The following is a 19450-nucleotide window of genomic DNA, read 5'->3' as shown; positions in this document are numbered from 1 at the left end:
TTAGATTTTATCTAATTACCAAAAAATTAAAAAATATTTCATCTTTTCTATCTCTTCTTAGATTTTGTCTAATTACCAAAAAATTTAAAAATATTTCATCTTTTCTTTTTATTTAACTTATATGTATTATTAAAGAAAATTTTGTTTTTAGACGGTATTAGCAACAGTTAATTTTTTAAATATATTCTGATAAAAAATCATTCAACAATTTAAAAATTTATATTGAATTTTTGTGACATCAACCCTAAATTTATAATACTAAACCTATATATGGTCCCTCCATTAGAATAAAATAAAAAATGCAAAAATAATCAATTTTTTTTCCGAACTTTAGTATACTCATAGTTTATCACTTTATATACACAATATTATCCACAACTAATCAATTATTGCAACTTCTTTTGTTACAATTACCGGGTGTCATAATCAAATCAAATCTAAATATGTAAAATTTATATTATTGCTGATTGTGCTTGAAAAAGAGTTCAGAATTCGGCACGTAGTTGTATATATGTTGTTGACTCTTTATCTTATCAACGTTACATCCATGCAGAGTTTCTTTATTGTTTCGAAAATCCTTAATATTAATTTAGTATCGATAATCTTATCATCTTTTTGGATTAATTATATTTCGTCGTGATGGAGAATGATGGAGAAATATGTGTGATGTGCTGAAAACAAAAAGGGGATGTTAATAGAGTAATAATTATTGTAGGGTATACCACATTAAAAGAGTAATAATTATTGTACGATATTTACTTATTTTGTATGGAATTCTTGGCTTCTTATTTAGATTTATTAGACCCTTTCCTTCCGTTGTATATGAAATGAAATATATGGTCCCCAAATCCAAGTTCAACATGTTACTTAGGACCACAACTTTGCTATTTGAATTTTGATGGGAAAACCGGAAAAGGATAAATAAAATATTGCATTTGTCCACACCCTGACTGATCTAAATACATTGTAATATAGGAACATGTATTCCACTAACATATGTTTTTTTTTTAATAAATATCTTTTTCAGTCCATAGCTATTAATTTGTACAAAAGACAAAGCTATTATATTATTTACGATTTAAAATTTTTTAATTAATTTCTAACCATTTAAATAATTAGTCTAAGGGAGGCATGTTACTGATATATATATATATACACACCACCAAATTAGAAAGAAAGCTACTTTGAGTTTGAAAGAAATTAAAGTGGACTCTTGTCTAGGGTGGCAAAGGGCCGAGTACGTAGGGGAGGATTTTTGCTCTACCCAATTTCGTTCTATTGTATAATAATTTGCATAGAATTTGTTTTGTTTTTATTCGCGGGTAATAAAACATTAAATTCTAACTCGCTTTTGTGGGTATCCGTCTTGCCTCTACCTACTCCTATAATTATTAAAATTCATTAAATAAAATTAAATTTTAAAATTTATATAACTATCATCACATACATAACATAAATTAAAGTAAAAATTTAAATATGATACAATATTATTAATCATTTACTAATTATTTTACATATATTATATATAGTGGGGCGGGTATTACCTAAACCCGACCCTACCCCCGTCCCTCCCAAAAGTCTGTTCCGCTAAAAATCCATCTCGGTGCGGGACTGGTAATTACCCGCCCGAATGGGTAGGGAATGGGTACCCGTGGATTCGGGTGGTATTGCCATTCTTACTCTTGTCCCAGTAAAATATTTTAAAAAATAATTAAAAATATATAAATACATATATTTTTTCATTTTTATAATATATTCATTTCATATATAGTTTTAGTTTTCTTTGATACATGTACCTACCAGTTTTAATAGGTTAACATGCTTCATTTCGTATTAATGCCTATATACATAACTAATTTGAAACTACAATGTATGTGTGGAATTGTATCGTAAAAGTTTAGAATATACAGTATAGGTTTAGTTTGGTGAAATTTTTATCTTTTAAAAATAATTTATACAAATTAATTTTTTAAAAATTATAATATTTGTATTTGATAAATTAAATTAAAAATAATTTTTAATAAGTATAAACAAGAACAAATATTTTTAATAAAATAATTTTTAAAATTTAAAAATATTATAATAAACATTAATGTAAAAATTAAATTTAAATATTAATTAATATATGATGTTATATTAGATTTTTTAATTTTAATAAATACAAATAAATTTTTAAAAGTTTCTCTTTAAATATTTTTAAAATTAAAAACACTCCTAATTTTTAAAAGCTGTAAGTATAAATATGTTAATTTTTTAATTTACTAAATACAAAATGAAGTGTTTATATTTTTGAAAAACATAAACATTTTTTTAGAAAATTTTACCAAATCAAGTCTAAGTTGAATTTTTAATTAAAGAGAATAATAATAATAGCATCTCTCATATATGAATTATATTAGGAAAATTGTTTGATGAAGATAATTATATAAGATTGAATATTTTTAATTGAATGTATTTATAACATAATAAATTTTATATTTAATAGTAAAAGAACAATTCTCCTTCTAATCAAACAATAAAGAGAAGAAAAAGATATTTTAGTTTATATATCGTTCTCTATTTTTTGTTATATTAGAAAATAAAAGACTAAAATAAGATTAATATAAACACAAACTAAACATGGAATAGACTCAATTTAAACCAAAGATATTTACAGTTTTAATTTTATGAAAAAGAAAAAAAAAGAGAAGTTATTATATTTATCTACAGAAATACAAAATTAAATAGGGTTTTGTAACTTGTGTTCTAATAGCATACGTTAAGCATATTATAAAAAAAATATATTTTATAAAATTTATTACATTTTTTTTACGAGAGGGAAAAATCCCATCTCTGGCCAAAAAATCAAAATAGTAAAATAAAAAATTTAGAATGAAATTAAAGGTGAGAATGGGCGTCAAACAAGATTAGTGAGAGTTAGTAAAATATAAAACCTCAATTAATTGAACTATTTTTTACTTTTCAAAATAAAACTATTCCTTCTTTATAAAATTTTTGGGGACCATGGCCAGCCATCGTCCAAACTAAACTTTGTCTCTCTGTTTCCACTTGACTAAAAAAATATACTAAGAGAATATTGAAATTCATTTAGGTTTTAGATTTGCGATTTGTCACGTTATTGTGACTATTCCCCATCTATCGCTATTGTATCATTCTCTAACTTTAGATATGGCAAGGGAAAAAAAAAACTTCCAATAATAATAACACCATGCAAGTTTTTAAATAATCTCCTGAATACTCCAGAATATTCAGAACAATTATTATTATTATTATTATTATTCTAGAACTTTCAATATCTACTTAATTAATTAATTACCCTAATCAAATCGTTAATACACTCATATATATATATATAGCCCTTGAATGAAGTTGATCCATTAGTTGTCCATATTATAATTACCATAAGAATCCATATAAATTAAATATGGTCCCATTACCAGTTAGCTACCTAACAAACAAGTACTTAAATTTTTTTTTTATTTGCTGCATATGTGGACTAACCACATACACTACTGTATTTTGTGGCGCTGATTCGTATTCTTTCCTCGTTGGCATTTTTGGCCAATTCTGAATTTTGATTTCTTTCCTTTTTCTTTTTGATTAAGGAACTAGGCAATCTTACACATTTGATTATGAAGTTGTGTATTGATTGTGTTTGACTTTCATTTCTTTTTTCTTTCTAATGTTAATAAATAGTTTAATTATTTTATTAATTTTATAATTTTACTGAATTCTTAATTAAGTTTTTGTAATTTAAAAGTTTGTCTCTATATTAGATAATTTTTTATTACATCTTTTTTTTTTTTGCAAAAATGCAATAATTATAAAATAGTTGTTTTAAAATATTGCATAATTTATACCAAATCAAATTAAACAAAATAAAATAATATTTTAAAATATTTTGTATTTTTTGACAGAACATAGTTAAAAAAGCTTAATTGAAAATATTTATCCACTATAAAATTTAGTTACAAATATTTAAACTCTAAAAATTTAATTTATAATTTAATAAAATTATAAACACTAAGAATAATTAAGTCTTAGTAATAAATAGGAATAAAGAAACCACATACTCTATAAAATTGTGATATATATTAATATTTTAGTTTTTTTTATATTGTTTAATATTGTATAAAATCGCATCTAATTAGACACATTAGTAAAAATAATAACTATTTTTTATATTGACCACGTGAATGATCATATAAGAAAACAGTTGTAACTGGATGACTGTATAAAATATTTTATACTGTTAGTATATCAAAATTAAATTCAAAATAGAATAATGTATATTTTTTGTCTCCAACGTTTGGCGTAAGTTCTATTTGTGTCCCTAACGTTTAAATCGTCCTATTTGTATCCCTAATGTTTGTAAAAGTGATTCAATGTTATCCTATCGTTAATTACACATCATGAGCTTTAGTTGGAGTTCTAAAAATCTCTTCTTGATGAAGTTAGAATACAAATGTTCTAGGACACAACCGATGATTCACTCCGGATAATAGCTCATCAAAAATTGAAATTAATCCTTGCAACATTTACATAATTCACTTTTTAGGACGTAATTGAACATGAATACAAATAATGGGTACAATATTAAAATCAAACACATTCAAGTGAGATTTAATTGAGAATGAATACATTTAAGTAATAATAATAAAAAAATACAATATAATTTATTAGTATAATTGACGGAAAGATAATATTAAATCACTTTTATAAATATTAAGAATATAAATTGAATGATTTAAACGTTAAAGACACAAATAAAACTTATTCCAAATATTAAAAACAAAAACGATATTTGCTTTCCAAAATAAAATTGGTCAACTTTTTTAATCATATAATTGCATTATTTCTTCCTCTTATTACTTCTTAGACGTAGTTTGTTTGGATGCTATATACACCAGAGCCCCTTGATTTACTTTGTTATTATCCGTGGGAGTTTTGTTTTATTTTCTTCCCCACCTGTACCCATAGTTTTGTTTTATTTTTTAAAATTTGGATTATCAATTATATGAAATGAATTATATTAACAACTAAGCTGAGAGAGAAAAAATATTAAAAATATATCCACCACATTCCACAAAGATATTTCATCTAATGAATGCAACCCACTATTTTATTTGTAATTATGGAATATTGTCCAAAAGTCTAACATTCAAGGATGCAACAATTAGTTATTAGTAATATAAAAACACAAGGACAAATAAATACTCCTTTTGGGTTTCATATATAATATAATATATGTTCTATTTGTAATTTTGAGATTTTAAAATATTTCTATTATTTATAGTATCTTTTATGCTTAACTTTTGCTCTTAGAATACAAGTTAGCGAATACCTTCAAATAATGCTTATTTAATTTGCTGTTAATTTGGTCCATAAATTTTCACGCCAAGGCTATGATATGCAATGTCTAAAATTATATATGAAATTTATTTATAAAAGTTTCACTTCGTTTCTGCTTGCAACCAAATATATTTGTATAAACCGACCCAAAAATATTTGTAATTTTTTTTAAAGTAGATAGATAAATAAGTTAATTATTATAATTATTAGATCTAGTTAAATTGGTTAAATTTGTTGTAATATATCTAGTTATCTATATATAGCATAAAACATTTGTCACCTTGATATGAATAAAGTTATTGGCATAATTTAATCATTTAATTTAAATGGTGAAGCATTCATGTAGGGCCAAACAAAAATGAAAGGCAACTAAACATATTTGATATTTCGAGTTCGAGTTTAAGTATTAAGACTTTGATTAGAGGCGAATTTCTTTAAGAATGACCCCTAATCAAATTAATAAGGCTGCTTTGCTTATATATAAATCATAGATAGGAGTCTATCCGATGAAAGCGTCACCACTAGGTCATAAGCCTATTATTTGAGGGGAAAAATTGAGTCATCATATATATAAATGAATAATTAATAAATACAAAAGTCAAATACAAATTTTTTATGCCAATAATATGAGAAAAAGAGAATGAAAAACGAAAATAATAAAGTTGGTTTAATATTTGCATAGTATATTGTGGTAACTATCAACGACAACTTATATATTTGATTCAAGACGTAAATTATAATAATGAGAATAAAAAATAAAAGCAAACGCTAATTGATTATTCAATAAAAAATTATGTAAATGTGAGTAGTTATGACTTATCAGGTAGTTAGAAATTTAGGATAATATATGAAATTTTACCTAATATTTTTATGTAAACGACTTTTTTAGACTTTCACAATCAAAGAGAGGCCTAGGTATTTATCATGAGTAGATATAAAGAGAGATGTTATGACTGAAAAAAATTGTAAATTTGTTTAGATTGATTTTTTGACCACTAATCATCTTGTAGTCGAAGATCATAGTAGAAATGTAGAATCATAATATTAGCATATGATTTTTTTGATGCTTTACAAAACAAAATAAAACTATTTATAAAGAAAAGGTAATTGACCGTCAGATACCTTCTGTGAATTTATATCTCCTAAATAGTTGTGTTTTGCTTTATCTTGTGCAGTAATTAAAAAAACCTTTTCGCACAGAAAAAAAAAGATATAATAATAAGAAATCAAATCTCCTTGGCAGATATCCCTAATCAACTTCAAAACTCTAAAATATTAATCTTTTATAAATATAAAATAAAAAACAATAAAAACCAGTTCTTTAATCAATGAAATCTATCTAATATCAAAATCTATCATTCCTATTATAAATCACAAAAAATTCCATTCAATTTTATTTTGAGCAATGTTAGGGGTCAATAATTTTTATGATTGTTAGTCATCAACTAGCCATCAATAATAATTTGATAGTGTAAGATTTGTGTGAGATTTCATCCAATGGCTCACTTTTTTCTGCTGATTACATACTGGCCAAAATTCAATAAAACTGCTGGCCCCTAGAGTTTTCCTAAATTTTATAAGCCTTGTTTGTATTCAGTTTAAAGATCATTTTATTTTCCAAGCCTAATCTTTCTTATTTAAAATAATACATACAATCATCATGATTTATTAAAATATTATTAAATATTAACCTTCTTTTCAAAAAAAATCTTTAATTAAAACTCAAATATTTTTTATTACATAGAATATGTCGTTTTAACTAACTTATTTGGAGACTAATTTTTAATTAGTGAAATGTGAAGGGTTTAGAGGTGTTAAAAAGTGAAAAATAATAAAAAAATTTAAACATAGAAATAATGTGAATATGTTAGAGTTGATAGAATTAAAGAAGAAAGTAATTATTAAATTTGATGTAGTGCAAATTTAAAATGATAATGTGATGGATTAAGAATTTATGGGATTGAAAAGTACTTCTAGAGATTAATTAATAATGAATGATATTATGTTTAGGTTGAATAATTCTTACATAGAGGAGAGTGATAATTGTGTATAAAAGAGAAATTAACAAACAATAATTTTCATTGTGCAATTTGCTTGGTGTATGATACACATACAATAGAGAAGAAGCTTGGTTGAGTTCCTATTTACTACGTAAGTAACTTTAATGAGGTTGTGTAGTTGAAGAAAGGAAAGGTACTAGTGTGTTAACACAACAACAACGGAGAACTTTAAAACATAGATACAGGATATGAAACTCGTGAATATAAAATTGAATGACTGTAAGTTGACGTGGTTTGAGAGTAAATCGTGCAATCTAAGGGTGGCATGCGGAGAAGCCCGACCCACCAGAAACCCGCCCAGCCTTGACTAGTGAGGCGGTCCTAAAATCTCACCCGCCCCTCTTAATTGTGGGTAGCCCGCTAAAGCTCATCTTTTTTTTTTTTACTATAAACTACTAAATAATATATATAATTTCACAATCATATTAATAAAATTATAATTTCTAAAAACATAAAAAAATTATATTTTTTATATTCACAAACATTAAAGTTTTTGTAATTATAAATATTCTCTCAAAAGTAAAATAAACATAATCCAAAACATAATTATAAATATTGTCTCTAAAGTAACATAAACATAATCCAAAACACTCAATTTTCATCTCCATATTCTTGTAAGTTGGGTAAGGAAAAGTTGGATTTTGTCCAAAAAACAAATTGCAAAAATATATCATTGCAAAAAAAACTAAGCTCGACGGAAAAGTCCGCCCCGCCAAAATCCGCAGTTTAAGTGGTGCCTGGTTAGGCGAATTTTAATTCTTTGGCGGTCCTAATTTTTCAGTCCGACCCATATTGACAGGTTATGTGGGTGGCCCGATGGATTTAGACCCGTTTACCACATCTAATGCAAAAATTGATAGAATATTTGCTAACATTGGTTTTTGTTATTATTTAGAGTACTTAATTAAAAAGGAATAACAGAATCTCTAAAAATTAAAAAATAGGTATTATAAAAATAGTCAACAGATTAATTAAAAATTATAAAAAGTTGAATAATATTTAATGTGGTAAACTTTTTATTTTTAAAAAATAAACTTATTTGGATCCTATAGCCTACTTTTAAAATATTTAAATTTTTTAAGATAAATTTTAAAAGAAAAGGAAACAATTAACTTCAAATTTTAAAAATAAGATACGAATAATATTTTTTTAGAATAAATTAAAAAAAAGTTTTGAGTACATTAAAAATATCGGTATCTAATAATTTTAGTTGTTAATTTCAATTATAAAATTAACTATATTAAATATACTCAAAAATCAATTACTAAATTCAATTATTAAAATAAAATATATATTAAAATATAAAATATATATTAAAAATAAATTAAACTATATATATTTATATACAAAAACACTAAAATACTAATATTCATGACACACTTGAAATTTTTCCCAAATTATACAACAGGTGAAACTAACCTATTTTCGATGAGTCAATTTTCTTTTTCTGAAGATATAAAAAAAGGTAAAAGTAAAATAGGCGTTCCGCGTTGGTGTCCATAACAGTGACAAGTGCCAACCAATACCATCCATTGTACTCAAATGAGCACCGCAAGCATGCTCCTATAAATACGCTCATTCTTTACCCTTCGTTTCCCGTTATACCCACTACTAAACCGTTCCATTGTTCCAAGCTCCTTTTCCAGCTAAGAGAGAGAAACAATAACATACCAGAGAGAGAAACAAGAGCGAAGGAGCGAGCGAGAGAGAACTCCACCTCCTCGCTCCTTCTCCTCCTCTGATCCATCGTGATTCTTTTCATCTGGTGATATTGCATTCTATTGAAATGGCGGATCCGTATGTCCTAGGCTGGATCCTTGTCTCTGTTCTCAGCGTCTTCGCGCTCTACAGCTTAGTTTTCGCCGGAGGAAACCGCCGCCGTCGTGCTTCGCAGGAGAACGATGCTCAGCGTACGGGGAACGTGAAAACTTCCGTCAGAGAATGTGGATCCAAGAACCTCGATGGCAACGATGCTGACGTTATCGTCGTCGGAGCTGGCGTTGCTGGCGCGGCTCTTGCTTACACACTCGGCAAGGTAAAGAGAAAAATAATATAAAATGCATAAATGAATGAGTAGGGATTCCAATTTTCATTCGCGTGTTTTTTGTCGTTTGCGCGTTTTCACGTGGTTCGTGCTTGCACGAAATCCTCGTTGATAATTCGCAACAAATGAAGAACGTGCATTGTTTGATTTCTCATTAACCGTTACACAATTTATCATTTGAAGGTGAAGGATTAAAGGAGGCAAATCTGATAAGAAAAATTATTGTTGTTTGTGTTTTCTTTTTAAAGGACAAAATTAGCTGTTATCGAAGTAATAAGTTGCATCATCGGAAGTAATAAGTTGCATCATCGGGCATAAGAAAAATTATTTATGGCTATTATAATATTATTAGACGAGATATAGCATTTTGACATAGAATGGTTCTTGAGTAGTGATATATATTTTTAAATGGCAACAAAAGTCATATAACAGTTTATGAAGAATATTTCAAGGATTAATTTGACGAATTATTGATATAATGCTTAGGGGAAAAATTTGTTAACTCTGAGTGCCGTTCCTTACCCAGAGAAGTTCAATAATGTTTTGATTATTTTTTAGTACGAAATATTTCACAATTACAAGCCTATGTCAGACAAATTTTGACGGAAAAAACAAGGCAGTGACATTCCAAAGTCCAAACTAATTTTAGGTATATAAAATAATAGAACTCCCTTTCTATGCACAATTTGAAGTACTAAGTAATAACTGCTGTGTGGTACAGGATGGACGGCGAGTACTTGTAGTTGAAAGAGATTTGAGTGAGCCTGACAGAATTGTTGGAGAGTTGCTACAACCTGGCGGCTATCTCAAATTGATTGAGCTGGGACTTGAAGGTGCGTAATTTTTAACATCATAGAATTGGTACTTGGAATTAAAATTAAAATTCTATTTTCTATATAATATTTCAAACGTAAAAATTAGAATTGAGGGGAAAGGTCTAGTATCATGTCCAATTTTAGATTTACGTATTAGATTAGATTTCCAAATTGCCTAGAGATAAGACATATGTAGCCTTTATAAGTGTCCAACAACTCTTATTTCTTGAGCTAGATTTAGAATTGAGTTAGATTCACTCAATTCTAATATAGCATTAGAGCCTATACTATAATTGTTATTGGGTTACTCCAAGTCCTTCCCTAGTCTGGAGTTGCCTTTTGAAGTTAGATTCACTCAATCCTCGTATGTTTTATATTTTCACTTCTAGATTGGCTCACCATAAGAATTCGTGGATTTAACTCTGTTTACTAGAGGAAGGCGTGCTTAAGGATTAACAATTTGTGTTTCAACTGCAGATTGTGTGGAGGAAATCGATGCTCAGAGAGTGTTTGGTTATGCACTTTTCAAGGACGGAAAAAATACATGCCTCTCTTATCCCTTGGAAAAGTTTCAGTCAGATATCGCTGGTAGAAGCTTTCACAATGGCCGTTTTATTCAGAGGATGCGCGAAAAGGCTGCCACACTGCCCAAGTATTGATTTCTTCCTTTCTGTGATGTATAGTTTGTGCTTTGTATATGTTTTTCCTCCTCCAGTTCTCGTTTGTCATATAAACTATTGACTTTTTTACAGTGTTGCAAGTTGCAACTGCCCATGACTTTTTACTTAGGATTTTTTGTTTTGGCAGTAATTGTAAAATTGGTCTTGGTTCCTAAGTACCCATACTTCAGATAGATGTCATTCGATTTGTTTTGGTTAGATTATTTAAATAATGTGGATTACCAAAGTAATTTTGTTGGAAGGTTTCATGCTATTAGCTTCTGTCTAGTATTTGATTATTACGAAATAATTTTTTATTTCTCCAGTTTCATTCTTCTACTGAGAGCTGAAGCTTTTTTCTTGCTAAGTAAAGTAATATTCTCATGCTGGTTTGTTTTTATCATTCTGCAGTGTCCGGTTGCTGCAAGGGTCAGTCACTTCCTTGATTGAAGAAAAGGGGACAATTAAAGGTGTTCAGTACAAGACCAAAGATGGTCAGGAGCTGAAAGTACATGCACCTCTTACTGTTGTTTGTGATGGCGGCTTCTCAAACTTGCGCCGTTGTCTTTGTAATCCTAAGGTGAGAATTGAGAATTTGTTTTAGGTTGATTGTGTGAAGAGTCATGCCATGGAATAAACAAAATTTATACCATAAATTAAAATTTTTACTATAGTCAATTCATTTCTTCTCCCTTTTCCTGTATTCTAAGAAGCTATCTCTTTTCTACTTTCTTGTGAGAAAGAGAAATCTGTTGAATTATTTATCAATAATATTAATAATATTAATATTTTATTATGGTTTATATGCAGGTTGATATTCCCTCTCACTTCGTTGGCTTAATTCTGGAGAATTGCCAACTTCCATATGAAAATCATGGTCACGTCATACTCGGAGACCCTTCCCCAATTCTGTTCTATCGCATAAGTAGTACAGAGGTTCGTTGTTTGGTTGATGTACCTGGGCAGAAAGTTCCTTCTATCGCAAATGGTGAAATGGAGAAGTATTTGAAGACAATGGTGGCTCCACAGGTATGCTTCAAACACTGCAAACTTTTTATTAATCCTTGGCATGTGATTAGATTAGCCTTCTTGCATTGAGAGAGAATTTTGTTTTGCATACGAGGGTATTGGTATGTTAGATGATGATCTATTGAAAACTACTGCAGATCCCCGCTGAGCTCCATGATGCCTTTTTAGCTGCAGTTGAGAAAGGCAACATAAGGTCAATATCGAATAGAAGCATGCCAGCAGACCCCCTTCCTACCCCTGGAGCCATTTTGATGGGAGATGCCTTCAACATGAGGCATCCTCTAACAGGGGGTGGAATGACCGTGGCATTGTCAGACATTGTGGTGCTGAGAAATCTTCTCAGGCCCCTGAGTGACCTGAATGACGCACCCACACTCTGCAAATACCTTGAATCCTTTTACACCTTGAGAAAGGTAATATTTTTCAATGCAAACAAATAGCTTTTAGTAATCTATCTGTGTCTTGCTTATTTTGTTTTAAAGATGGGGCAGTGTGTCTCGATGAAAAAATCTCAACCCTGTTTAGTAAACTAACTTGGTGTTTCAATTTGCAGCCTGTGGCATCAACCATAAATACATTAGCAGGTGCCTTGTACAAGGTCTTCTCTGCATCTCCAGATCAAGCAAGGAAGGAAATGCGCCAAGCTTGCTTTGATTATCTGAGCCTTGGAGGCCTATGTTCCCAGGGACCAATCTCATTACTCTCAGGACTAAACCCTCGTCCTTTGAGCTTGGTGGCTCATTTCTTTGCTGTTGCAGTGTATGGTGTTGGCCGCTTAATATTTCCCTTTCCCTCGCCCAAGAAGATATGGATTGGAGCTCGGTTAATCTCTGTAAGTATTCTGTCGAATATGTTCTAGGAAGATTAGGTAATTTGGTCCCATATATTTTTTATTTGATTTCTCATTCGATCATTATATTTCAAATCATTTTCAATTAGTTTGTTTCTTTATGTTTCAAATCGTTTCCAATTTGTTCTCTCGGTCAAATAATAACAAAATACTGACATGGTTCACATGTAGAATGAAATTTAAAATGACTTTAAGGCAAAGGGTTAAACTGAAAAAAAAAAAAAAAATAGTGCAAGAGACCAAATTAGAAACGATTCAAACCGTCTCAGAGTATAAAGATTGGGGGTTTAAATTAAAGAGGAAAGATAAGGGATCAAAAATATATTTTTGGCTATTCTCTGTTGTCAAATGTCTTTTATGCATTTAACTAAATCACACAAAAATCAACTTATTTAATGCAAATTCATCTTTTGGTAGAGTGCATCTGGAATCATCTTTCCTATAATTAAGGCAGAAGGAGTTCGCCAAATGTTCTTCCCTGCAACTGTTCCAGCTTATTACAGAGCTCCTCCTGCTGCAAGATAGTGAGTATCGGTAAAAAAATTTTGGGGAAAAAAGAATCAAGATGCTTTCAAGATTTAAGAGCTAGGTTTTCTCAGTTCAGGTAATTTGAGGGAAGATCGATGCTCCAAGATTTAGATCTGTTAACATTTTGGGTTTTTTTTTTTCATTTGTGTTTGTTTGTTTAATGTAAGGTTGTACTGTTTGTAGTATGCATTATGTAAGTATTACGATATGAGTTAATGTAGCATCTTTTCACTACATTAGAAATTAAAATCAATAACATGACTACCATCTCCATGGCCAATTTAATAATATAACAGTTCACAACAAGCAAAAGTTATCAAATATCCAATCTGATAAGTTGAAGTTGTTCTCCTTGGTTAAATAATGAAGGTTGAAATCGATGTCCCTGGGAGCTGAGAAGAAAGGACCTGCACCTGATCCAAGTTGCATTTCTTGCTAGATGAAATGGTTCTAGGATTACTAAGGAAGAAATAGAGAATATTTTTCAGAGGTGTATTTTGCTGAACTATTTCTTTCTTTTTTGACGAAAAAAAAATTATATCTGTTCAAAAATTTTATTATTACTGAGATAATGATATTGTCCTTAATTTATTTTTGGGTATTCTTACTAGATTTATATTATTATTATTATACTCATACCAAAAAATTATATATATAGTGTAAATGGGTAGAAACAAATCCCCTACCTCAACGATGTCGCATGTCCTTGCTGAACCTGTGAGGCGACCAGAGGTGCCAAGGCTGGCCATCCATTTTCCCGGCAACCCCTCTGGCCACTTTATAATTATGGGTGTAAAAATAGTATCCAAAAATTTATTTTGCTACCAAAAATACTTTCGGAAAAAACGAGTAATAAATAAATTATCAAAAAATAGTTAAATCAAAATAAATATATGACGGTTAGGTAACTAGTTTTTAAAAAACACTGACATGACAAATGTTGGTGATTAATCCACTACCAGAAACTATTTAACAATTTTTTAAGAATTTGTTGTTTGCTTTACAAGTTTTTTGTAAATTTCTTGAAATCAAAATTTAATTAAGAGTTTCTAAATCTTGTGATAACCACAAAATTGAATATATAGAAAGAAATCCATCTAAAATTATTTTGGAATACAAGTGAACATTTGTTTCAAAGTTAAAAAAAAATATATACCAAGAATTATATTTTCAGGAATATTATATTCAGAAACATATTTTTACTTTATTAAAACTTGTTTTTTAATACGATAAATTAATGAGAATTGTTTTTAATATTCTCAAGAATAAATTATAAATATATTTGTTTTATTATATATATTGCTAAAAATATATTTTTATTTTCAAAATACCATTAATATAAATAAAAAAAGAGGTCTCGGACAAGAAATATAATAATTGAGAAATATAATCATGATTTTATATACTAATTTATTCTTAACAAAGAAATATTAAATATTCAACTTTTAAAATGAGAAAAAAATTTAAATTTAAAATAAATACTGAAATAATATGTTTTCATTCCTAGAAATAAAATTTTGGATTTAAAATAAAGACTGAAATAATATATTTTTATGGACGATTCTTGAAAATAAATTCATTTTCTTTTAAATAAATGCCACTAAATAATATATCTTTCTCATCCACTACTCTAACAATAGTCTATGCAATAAAAGGGGGATTTCTATCTTCCATAGTGGTTGTAATGCTCTGCATATAACAATAGTACTTAAGGGATATTTCTTATTCATATAATGCCTATAAAAAAAATAGGATTTAATTTTCATGCAATAACATTATAAAAAAATTTAAAATCATTTAATCGTGTATTAACATATCAACCAAAGTGATTTATTTTTAAACATGTCACTTAGGTAGCGTTTATTTTGAGATATTGGAACAGAAACTAAAATTTAATATCATGTTTATTGGCCCAAAATTGGTATTAAAATTTCAGTCGCTGTTTTCAAAATTTCAATATTTCATACCCAAAAAGTGAGGACAGGACTGAAATTTTTAAAAACAAAGACTAAAATTTTAATAATATTTTATACCTAAAATACCTCTATTTCAATAAATTAATTCCAACTTTACTCTTTGTGCAAATTAAATTAGAGTTTCATTCTTATTTCAATCGCTATCTTCCACTTTACACCAAACACAATACTAAAATTTATTTCGGTCTTTGTCTCTCAGTCTCATTCTCTCAATCTCTGATTTTTTTTTTCAAACGCTATCTAAAAAAATTATTTAAATACACAAATCTAATTAAATGGTGGTATTTTTTTTGAAATAATGGCGTAAATAATCTTTGAAATTTTCAATTTGCATTAATTAAATCTCTGACTTTGTAAAATAATCAAATTGATCTCTCACTCAAGAAACGTAAATTCACCTTAGTCCAAAACTCACCAATCGCATTAAAATTTTTTATGTGTGCTAACAGCACGTTAATATAGACAAACAATGACTTCAACTCAAATTAGTATCTAAAATTTATTTAAAAAAACTCAAATTGGTCTATTTTCAATTATAAAATCCTAACCATCAAATTTTATTTTCATCATTTGTTCAGTGTTTGGTTGGGGCTGAGGTTCGTCTTCAATGGAGACTAGTCGGAGTTTGTTGGAAATGGCGAGGAGATCGGAGTCAGCGGCGACTGGGGTATCATCTTCAGGAACATAAATCTATGCATTTCAAAGGAAATTAATTCAAACACATAATTTCATGAATATGAATGAATACAATTTAATCAAAATATAATTAAAATAAGAGGTGGGAAATTGAACCTTCTGTTGGTCGGGAGGAACAAAAGTGAGAGAGGAGTTGAACTTGAAAAACCTGCAATCATGAATTGAAAGAAAGAAAAGATTTGTGTGATTGTTAGCAAGAAAGAAAGAAAGAATGAGTTTAGGGATCATTTTGGGAGAGAGATTATTTTGAAGCCATCGTCGGTATCAAATTCGAGATGACAGTTGGAATCATTGTGGAGTACCTGAAATTTGCGAACGATCATTGATGCTCCTCTTCTTCACTGCTACTTTATTTGAAGAAGAGAGATTGGAACATTGAAACTGCATCCTTTTTTTAGCAACTGGACTCTTCACCTTGAACTACGTGGTTTAATAGACTGCTAACTTGGCACTTAACAACGCATATCAACAACGTTAACACGACTAAAAAATTGGGGGCATTACTTCCATTCTTTTTTCATGGTTAATCACTTAATCTATCAAAATTGAACTCTAAAAAAATATAGGAAATCATGTCTTAATGATAGAAAATTTTAGTTATTTTTTATGATTCTTATACACAACCTTGATATTAATCTTATCAGTTATCACATCTATTCTATTGGCTATCAAGAGCAAAATGAGAATTAAATATTATCATTTGAATGTTTTCATAATCTTATCCAATTGATTAACCAAATACACCAAACATGGCACCTATAAAGCTATAGCATGTGTAGTCAATGGTGATTGAAAAAAAACTACTACTACATAAGAAACAATTCTCAGATTGATAATTGCAACTTTTTTCAAGACACACGTTTTTGGCTTAGTTTAGTTTCCTTCAAAGTTGGAATGCTGTTTATTTATGTACATATCTTTTCTGTGAATTTCCTAAAGAAAAATACAATGCTCCCGAGGTTAACAGCCTTATAATACAACATCGTTGTCTATAAATATACATATATGTAACGTAATAATTACCCAAAATTTACTCTCAACAGAATCATATTTTAGCTGAATGGTAATTCTATAGTTAGGAGGAACTTTGGAAAATTATTTTGAATACTTCACATCCCTCCCAGTCCCAGATAATCAGTCAAAGTTAGGCATTTACAGATTCTGGTTCTTCCTTTCTTTTTGAATGGCTTCATATGAACACATTACTTCTTTGAACTTAGCCTCAGCAGCTTCTGTTTCATTTTCACATCCATGATGATAATATTGTTAAGTAGTAATGCTCTGGTTTGAGGTTAAAATTAGTGTTTAGTGATAATTAGTCAAGAGTTACCTCTATTATCCTGGTTTTGATCAGGGTGATACTGCTTCGCCTTCATCCTAAATGCTACCTACAATGCAACAGAGATAGCATAAATATTCATAAAATGAAATCAGCAATTATGTTCAAGTAGTAAGAACGTCGAAAACCAATGCAGAATAATATGGATTCAAAGGATATCCTGGCAACAAATCTATTGATTGTTATACAAATATCTACTAATATGCTGTTAGGGACTTGAGTATTATGGGCTGTCCAAAGTCTCACATCAAGTAATATAGGATGCTTGATATTGTATTTAAGGAGAGTGGTTTTTCCCTTTTAATAGCTAGATTTTAAGGCGTGGTTTTCCACTTTCCTTAGGAACTTACACATCTGCCTTTAAGAGCTTCCTCATTGGTTGTCAATCACAGAAAAATTCTTTTATTTTCCAGTATTTCTCATTGCACCCTCTTAAATGCTACTTTAAGCTAAATCGCATTACAGGGACGAAACAAATATTGAACAAATTGCCAATCCTATCCCTGTGCTACATATCACAAAAGAAATACACAAACCGCTAGCATCATAAATGATACGTCAATCTTTTTATCAAGACAAGTTTGCAGCATATAATTAGCAAACTTTTAAGATATTTGCAAAGCTTATGAGAAGACAATTACCTTGATCTCGGCATCTGTATATGGTGTTGTTCTAAACCTGTCAAGACCCAGAACTGAGTAGTGATGTGATAATGAATAATATGCACTCTCCCTCGGAATATCTCGATAATTAGTCCTCTGGTCTCTGAAGGATGCGTCGGCCTTCCAATACCAATCATCTCTCTGGAAATGTTGATGATATGCACCAGGACCATTTTCCCTCCACTGCTCATAGCTTCTTTTATACTTATTTCTTTCTCTGCTAAACACACTCTGCATATGCTTTATTCGTTCCTAAAAACAGCAGAAAAGGAAATTATTTGGGCTCAAGCCCCAGCACCTAACATTAACCGACAAAGAAACCCCCTAAAAGTTACATTTCTTTATGCCTTACCACAATAAAATTGCTATGAAATCTGTTTTCTCTCAAATATGATGATTCAGATTCACACTTTTGAAGAGATCACAGACATGTTTAATCTCTCCCAAGCTCAAATTCTATGAATGTGATATATACTCTTATTATGAAGTAATGAACAATAATAAAAACAAAGTATTGTAGTGAATGACATGACACATCACACACAACTCACCACCCTCTCCATCTCCTCCTCGTACTCCTCTCGCAACCGTTTGTTGTACCTCTTCCATGCTTCCTCTTGAAATGCTGATCGGAAAGAACTGCCACTCCCTCCTTTCCACGATGATTGCGACCGGGACAGCTGCAAAGAGTTCAAGAGTACAGCATGGAAGATCAATTTCACTATGATTTGTGCAAATATCTGCATTCAGTTACAATACAATCGAAACAAAAACGCATTCAGCAGTTCGATGATTCGACAAAGTTTTACATTGACTATCAAAAATGCCTAATGCAATTCCAATGCCGGTGGACAGAGGCAGAATTCAGTATAACTGAAAACTTTAACCCTAAAAAAGAAGAATTATCTTCACAAAGAAAAATCACATAAACACAAAATGTCAAGCATAAATTCTTAGAACATAATGTAAAGCATAATTCTACTTTATAAAAATTAAATGATTAAAGTTCCATATCAGCATATGACAAATTCAACGTTGGTCTAAGTGCGAAGTCTCAATCAGATTAGTAAAACAAATTCGAAGGTTTAATCAAATTAAAATGACTTTTGAGAGAAATGAAAACTCACTGCGATTCTTGAAGCGGTGGCGCCAATCAAACCGAAGAGAAAAACTCCCCAAAGCTTAATATCCTGCAATTTATCGTTCTCTCCATCACCTGTTTCGTCCTTCATCTTTCAAAATTCAAAGAAAACACCGCAAAAGTAGAAAGGGGAAAAAGAAAAAGAAAAAAATATAATCGCATCCAAAGAAATCTGGTTTTTTTTTGCTTGTTTTTTGTCAGAAGAGAGGTTGTTAAAAAAACAAACGCGGGCTTTCGTTAGCACCATGTTGGGCCAGTTTCTAACTAAGGTTATATTGGGTCTTATTACTGAGTTAGTC

The 19450-nt window shown here is 29.5% G+C and overlaps 2 protein-coding genes across 5 annotated transcripts; one reads left to right on the top strand and one right to left on the bottom strand.

Moving 5' to 3' along the window:
* Positions 1 to 9025: 9025 nt before the first annotated feature.
* LOC107495824 (squalene monooxygenase SE1) lies at positions 9026 to 13947 on the top strand. 2 transcript variants are annotated; one of them, XR_002364432.2, is made up of 9 exons: positions 9026 to 9447; positions 10178 to 10289; positions 10749 to 10923; positions 11342 to 11510; positions 11741 to 11959; positions 12097 to 12372; positions 12513 to 12791; positions 13227 to 13413; positions 13707 to 13947. XR_002364432.2 is itself a non-coding variant. In XM_016117022.3 (8 exons), the coding sequence occupies exons 1-8, from the start codon at positions 9199 to 9201 to the stop codon at positions 13332 to 13334; spliced, it is 1587 nt and encodes a 528-aa protein (XP_015972508.1). In that variant the 5' UTR covers positions 9026 to 9198; the 3' UTR covers positions 13335 to 13947. The 2 variants fall into 2 exon arrangements, 1 of the variants encoding a protein (XP_015972508.1); XM_016117022.3 differs by having other exon boundaries at positions 13227 to 13947.
* Positions 13948 to 15462: 1515 nt separating this feature from the next.
* Positions 15463 to 19330, bottom strand: LOC107495856 (uncharacterized). Of its 3 annotated transcripts, XR_002364431.2 has the most exons (7): positions 19138 to 19330; positions 18562 to 18750; positions 17990 to 18262; positions 17340 to 17397; positions 16312 to 16460; positions 16106 to 16157; positions 15463 to 16003 (listed from the first exon to the last, which is right to left on the bottom strand). XR_002364431.2 is itself a non-coding variant. In XM_021125514.2 (5 exons), the coding sequence occupies exons 1-5, from the start codon at positions 19240 to 19242 to the stop codon at positions 17162 to 17164; spliced, it is 705 nt and encodes a 234-aa protein (XP_020981173.1). In that variant the 5' UTR covers positions 19243 to 19330; the 3' UTR covers positions 16837 to 17161. The 3 variants fall into 3 exon arrangements, 2 of the variants coding, with proteins under 2 accessions (XP_020981173.1, XP_015972547.1); XM_021125514.2 differs by lacking the exons at positions 15463 to 16003; positions 16106 to 16157; positions 16312 to 16460 and adding an exon at positions 16837 to 17241; XM_016117061.3 differs by lacking the exons at positions 15463 to 16003; positions 16106 to 16157; positions 16312 to 16460 and adding an exon at positions 16837 to 17241 and having other exon boundaries at positions 18562 to 18690.
* Positions 19331 to 19450: the final 120 nt, after the last annotated feature.

This window comes from Arachis duranensis, chromosome 6, assembly GCF_000817695.3.
Source record: "Arachis duranensis cultivar V14167 chromosome 6, aradu.V14167.gnm2.J7QH, whole genome shotgun sequence".
Classification (NCBI taxonomy): Eukaryota; Viridiplantae; Streptophyta; class Magnoliopsida; order Fabales; family Fabaceae; genus Arachis; species Arachis duranensis.
Note: the sequence above shows the minus strand (reverse complement) of the source record. Positions and strands in the feature narration are given on the sequence as shown.

Coding starts and splice junctions, on each gene's coding strand:
- LOC107495824 (XM_016117022.3), top strand. CDS start 9,199: ATGGCGGATCCGTATGTCCTAGGCTGGATCCTTGTCTCTGTTCTCAGC. Junction 11,960..12,096: donor AGACAATGGTGGCTCCACAG/GTATGCTTCAAA, acceptor AAACTACTGCAG/ATCCCCGCTGAGCTCCATGA. Junction 12,373..12,512: donor CCTTTTACACCTTGAGAAAG/GTAATATTTTTC, acceptor TTCAATTTGCAG/CCTGTGGCATCAACCATAAA.
- LOC107495856 (XM_021125514.2), bottom strand. CDS start 19,242: ATGAAGGACGAAACAGGTGATGGAGAGAACGATAAATTGCAGGATATT. Junction 18,751..19,137: donor CCACCGCTTCAAGAATCGCA/GTGAGTTTTCAT, acceptor AACTGAATGCAG/ATATTTGCACAAATCATAGT. Junction 18,263..18,561: donor AGGAGGAGATGGAGAGGGTG/GTGAGTTGTGTG, acceptor TGCTGTTTTTAG/GAACGAATAAAGCATATGCA.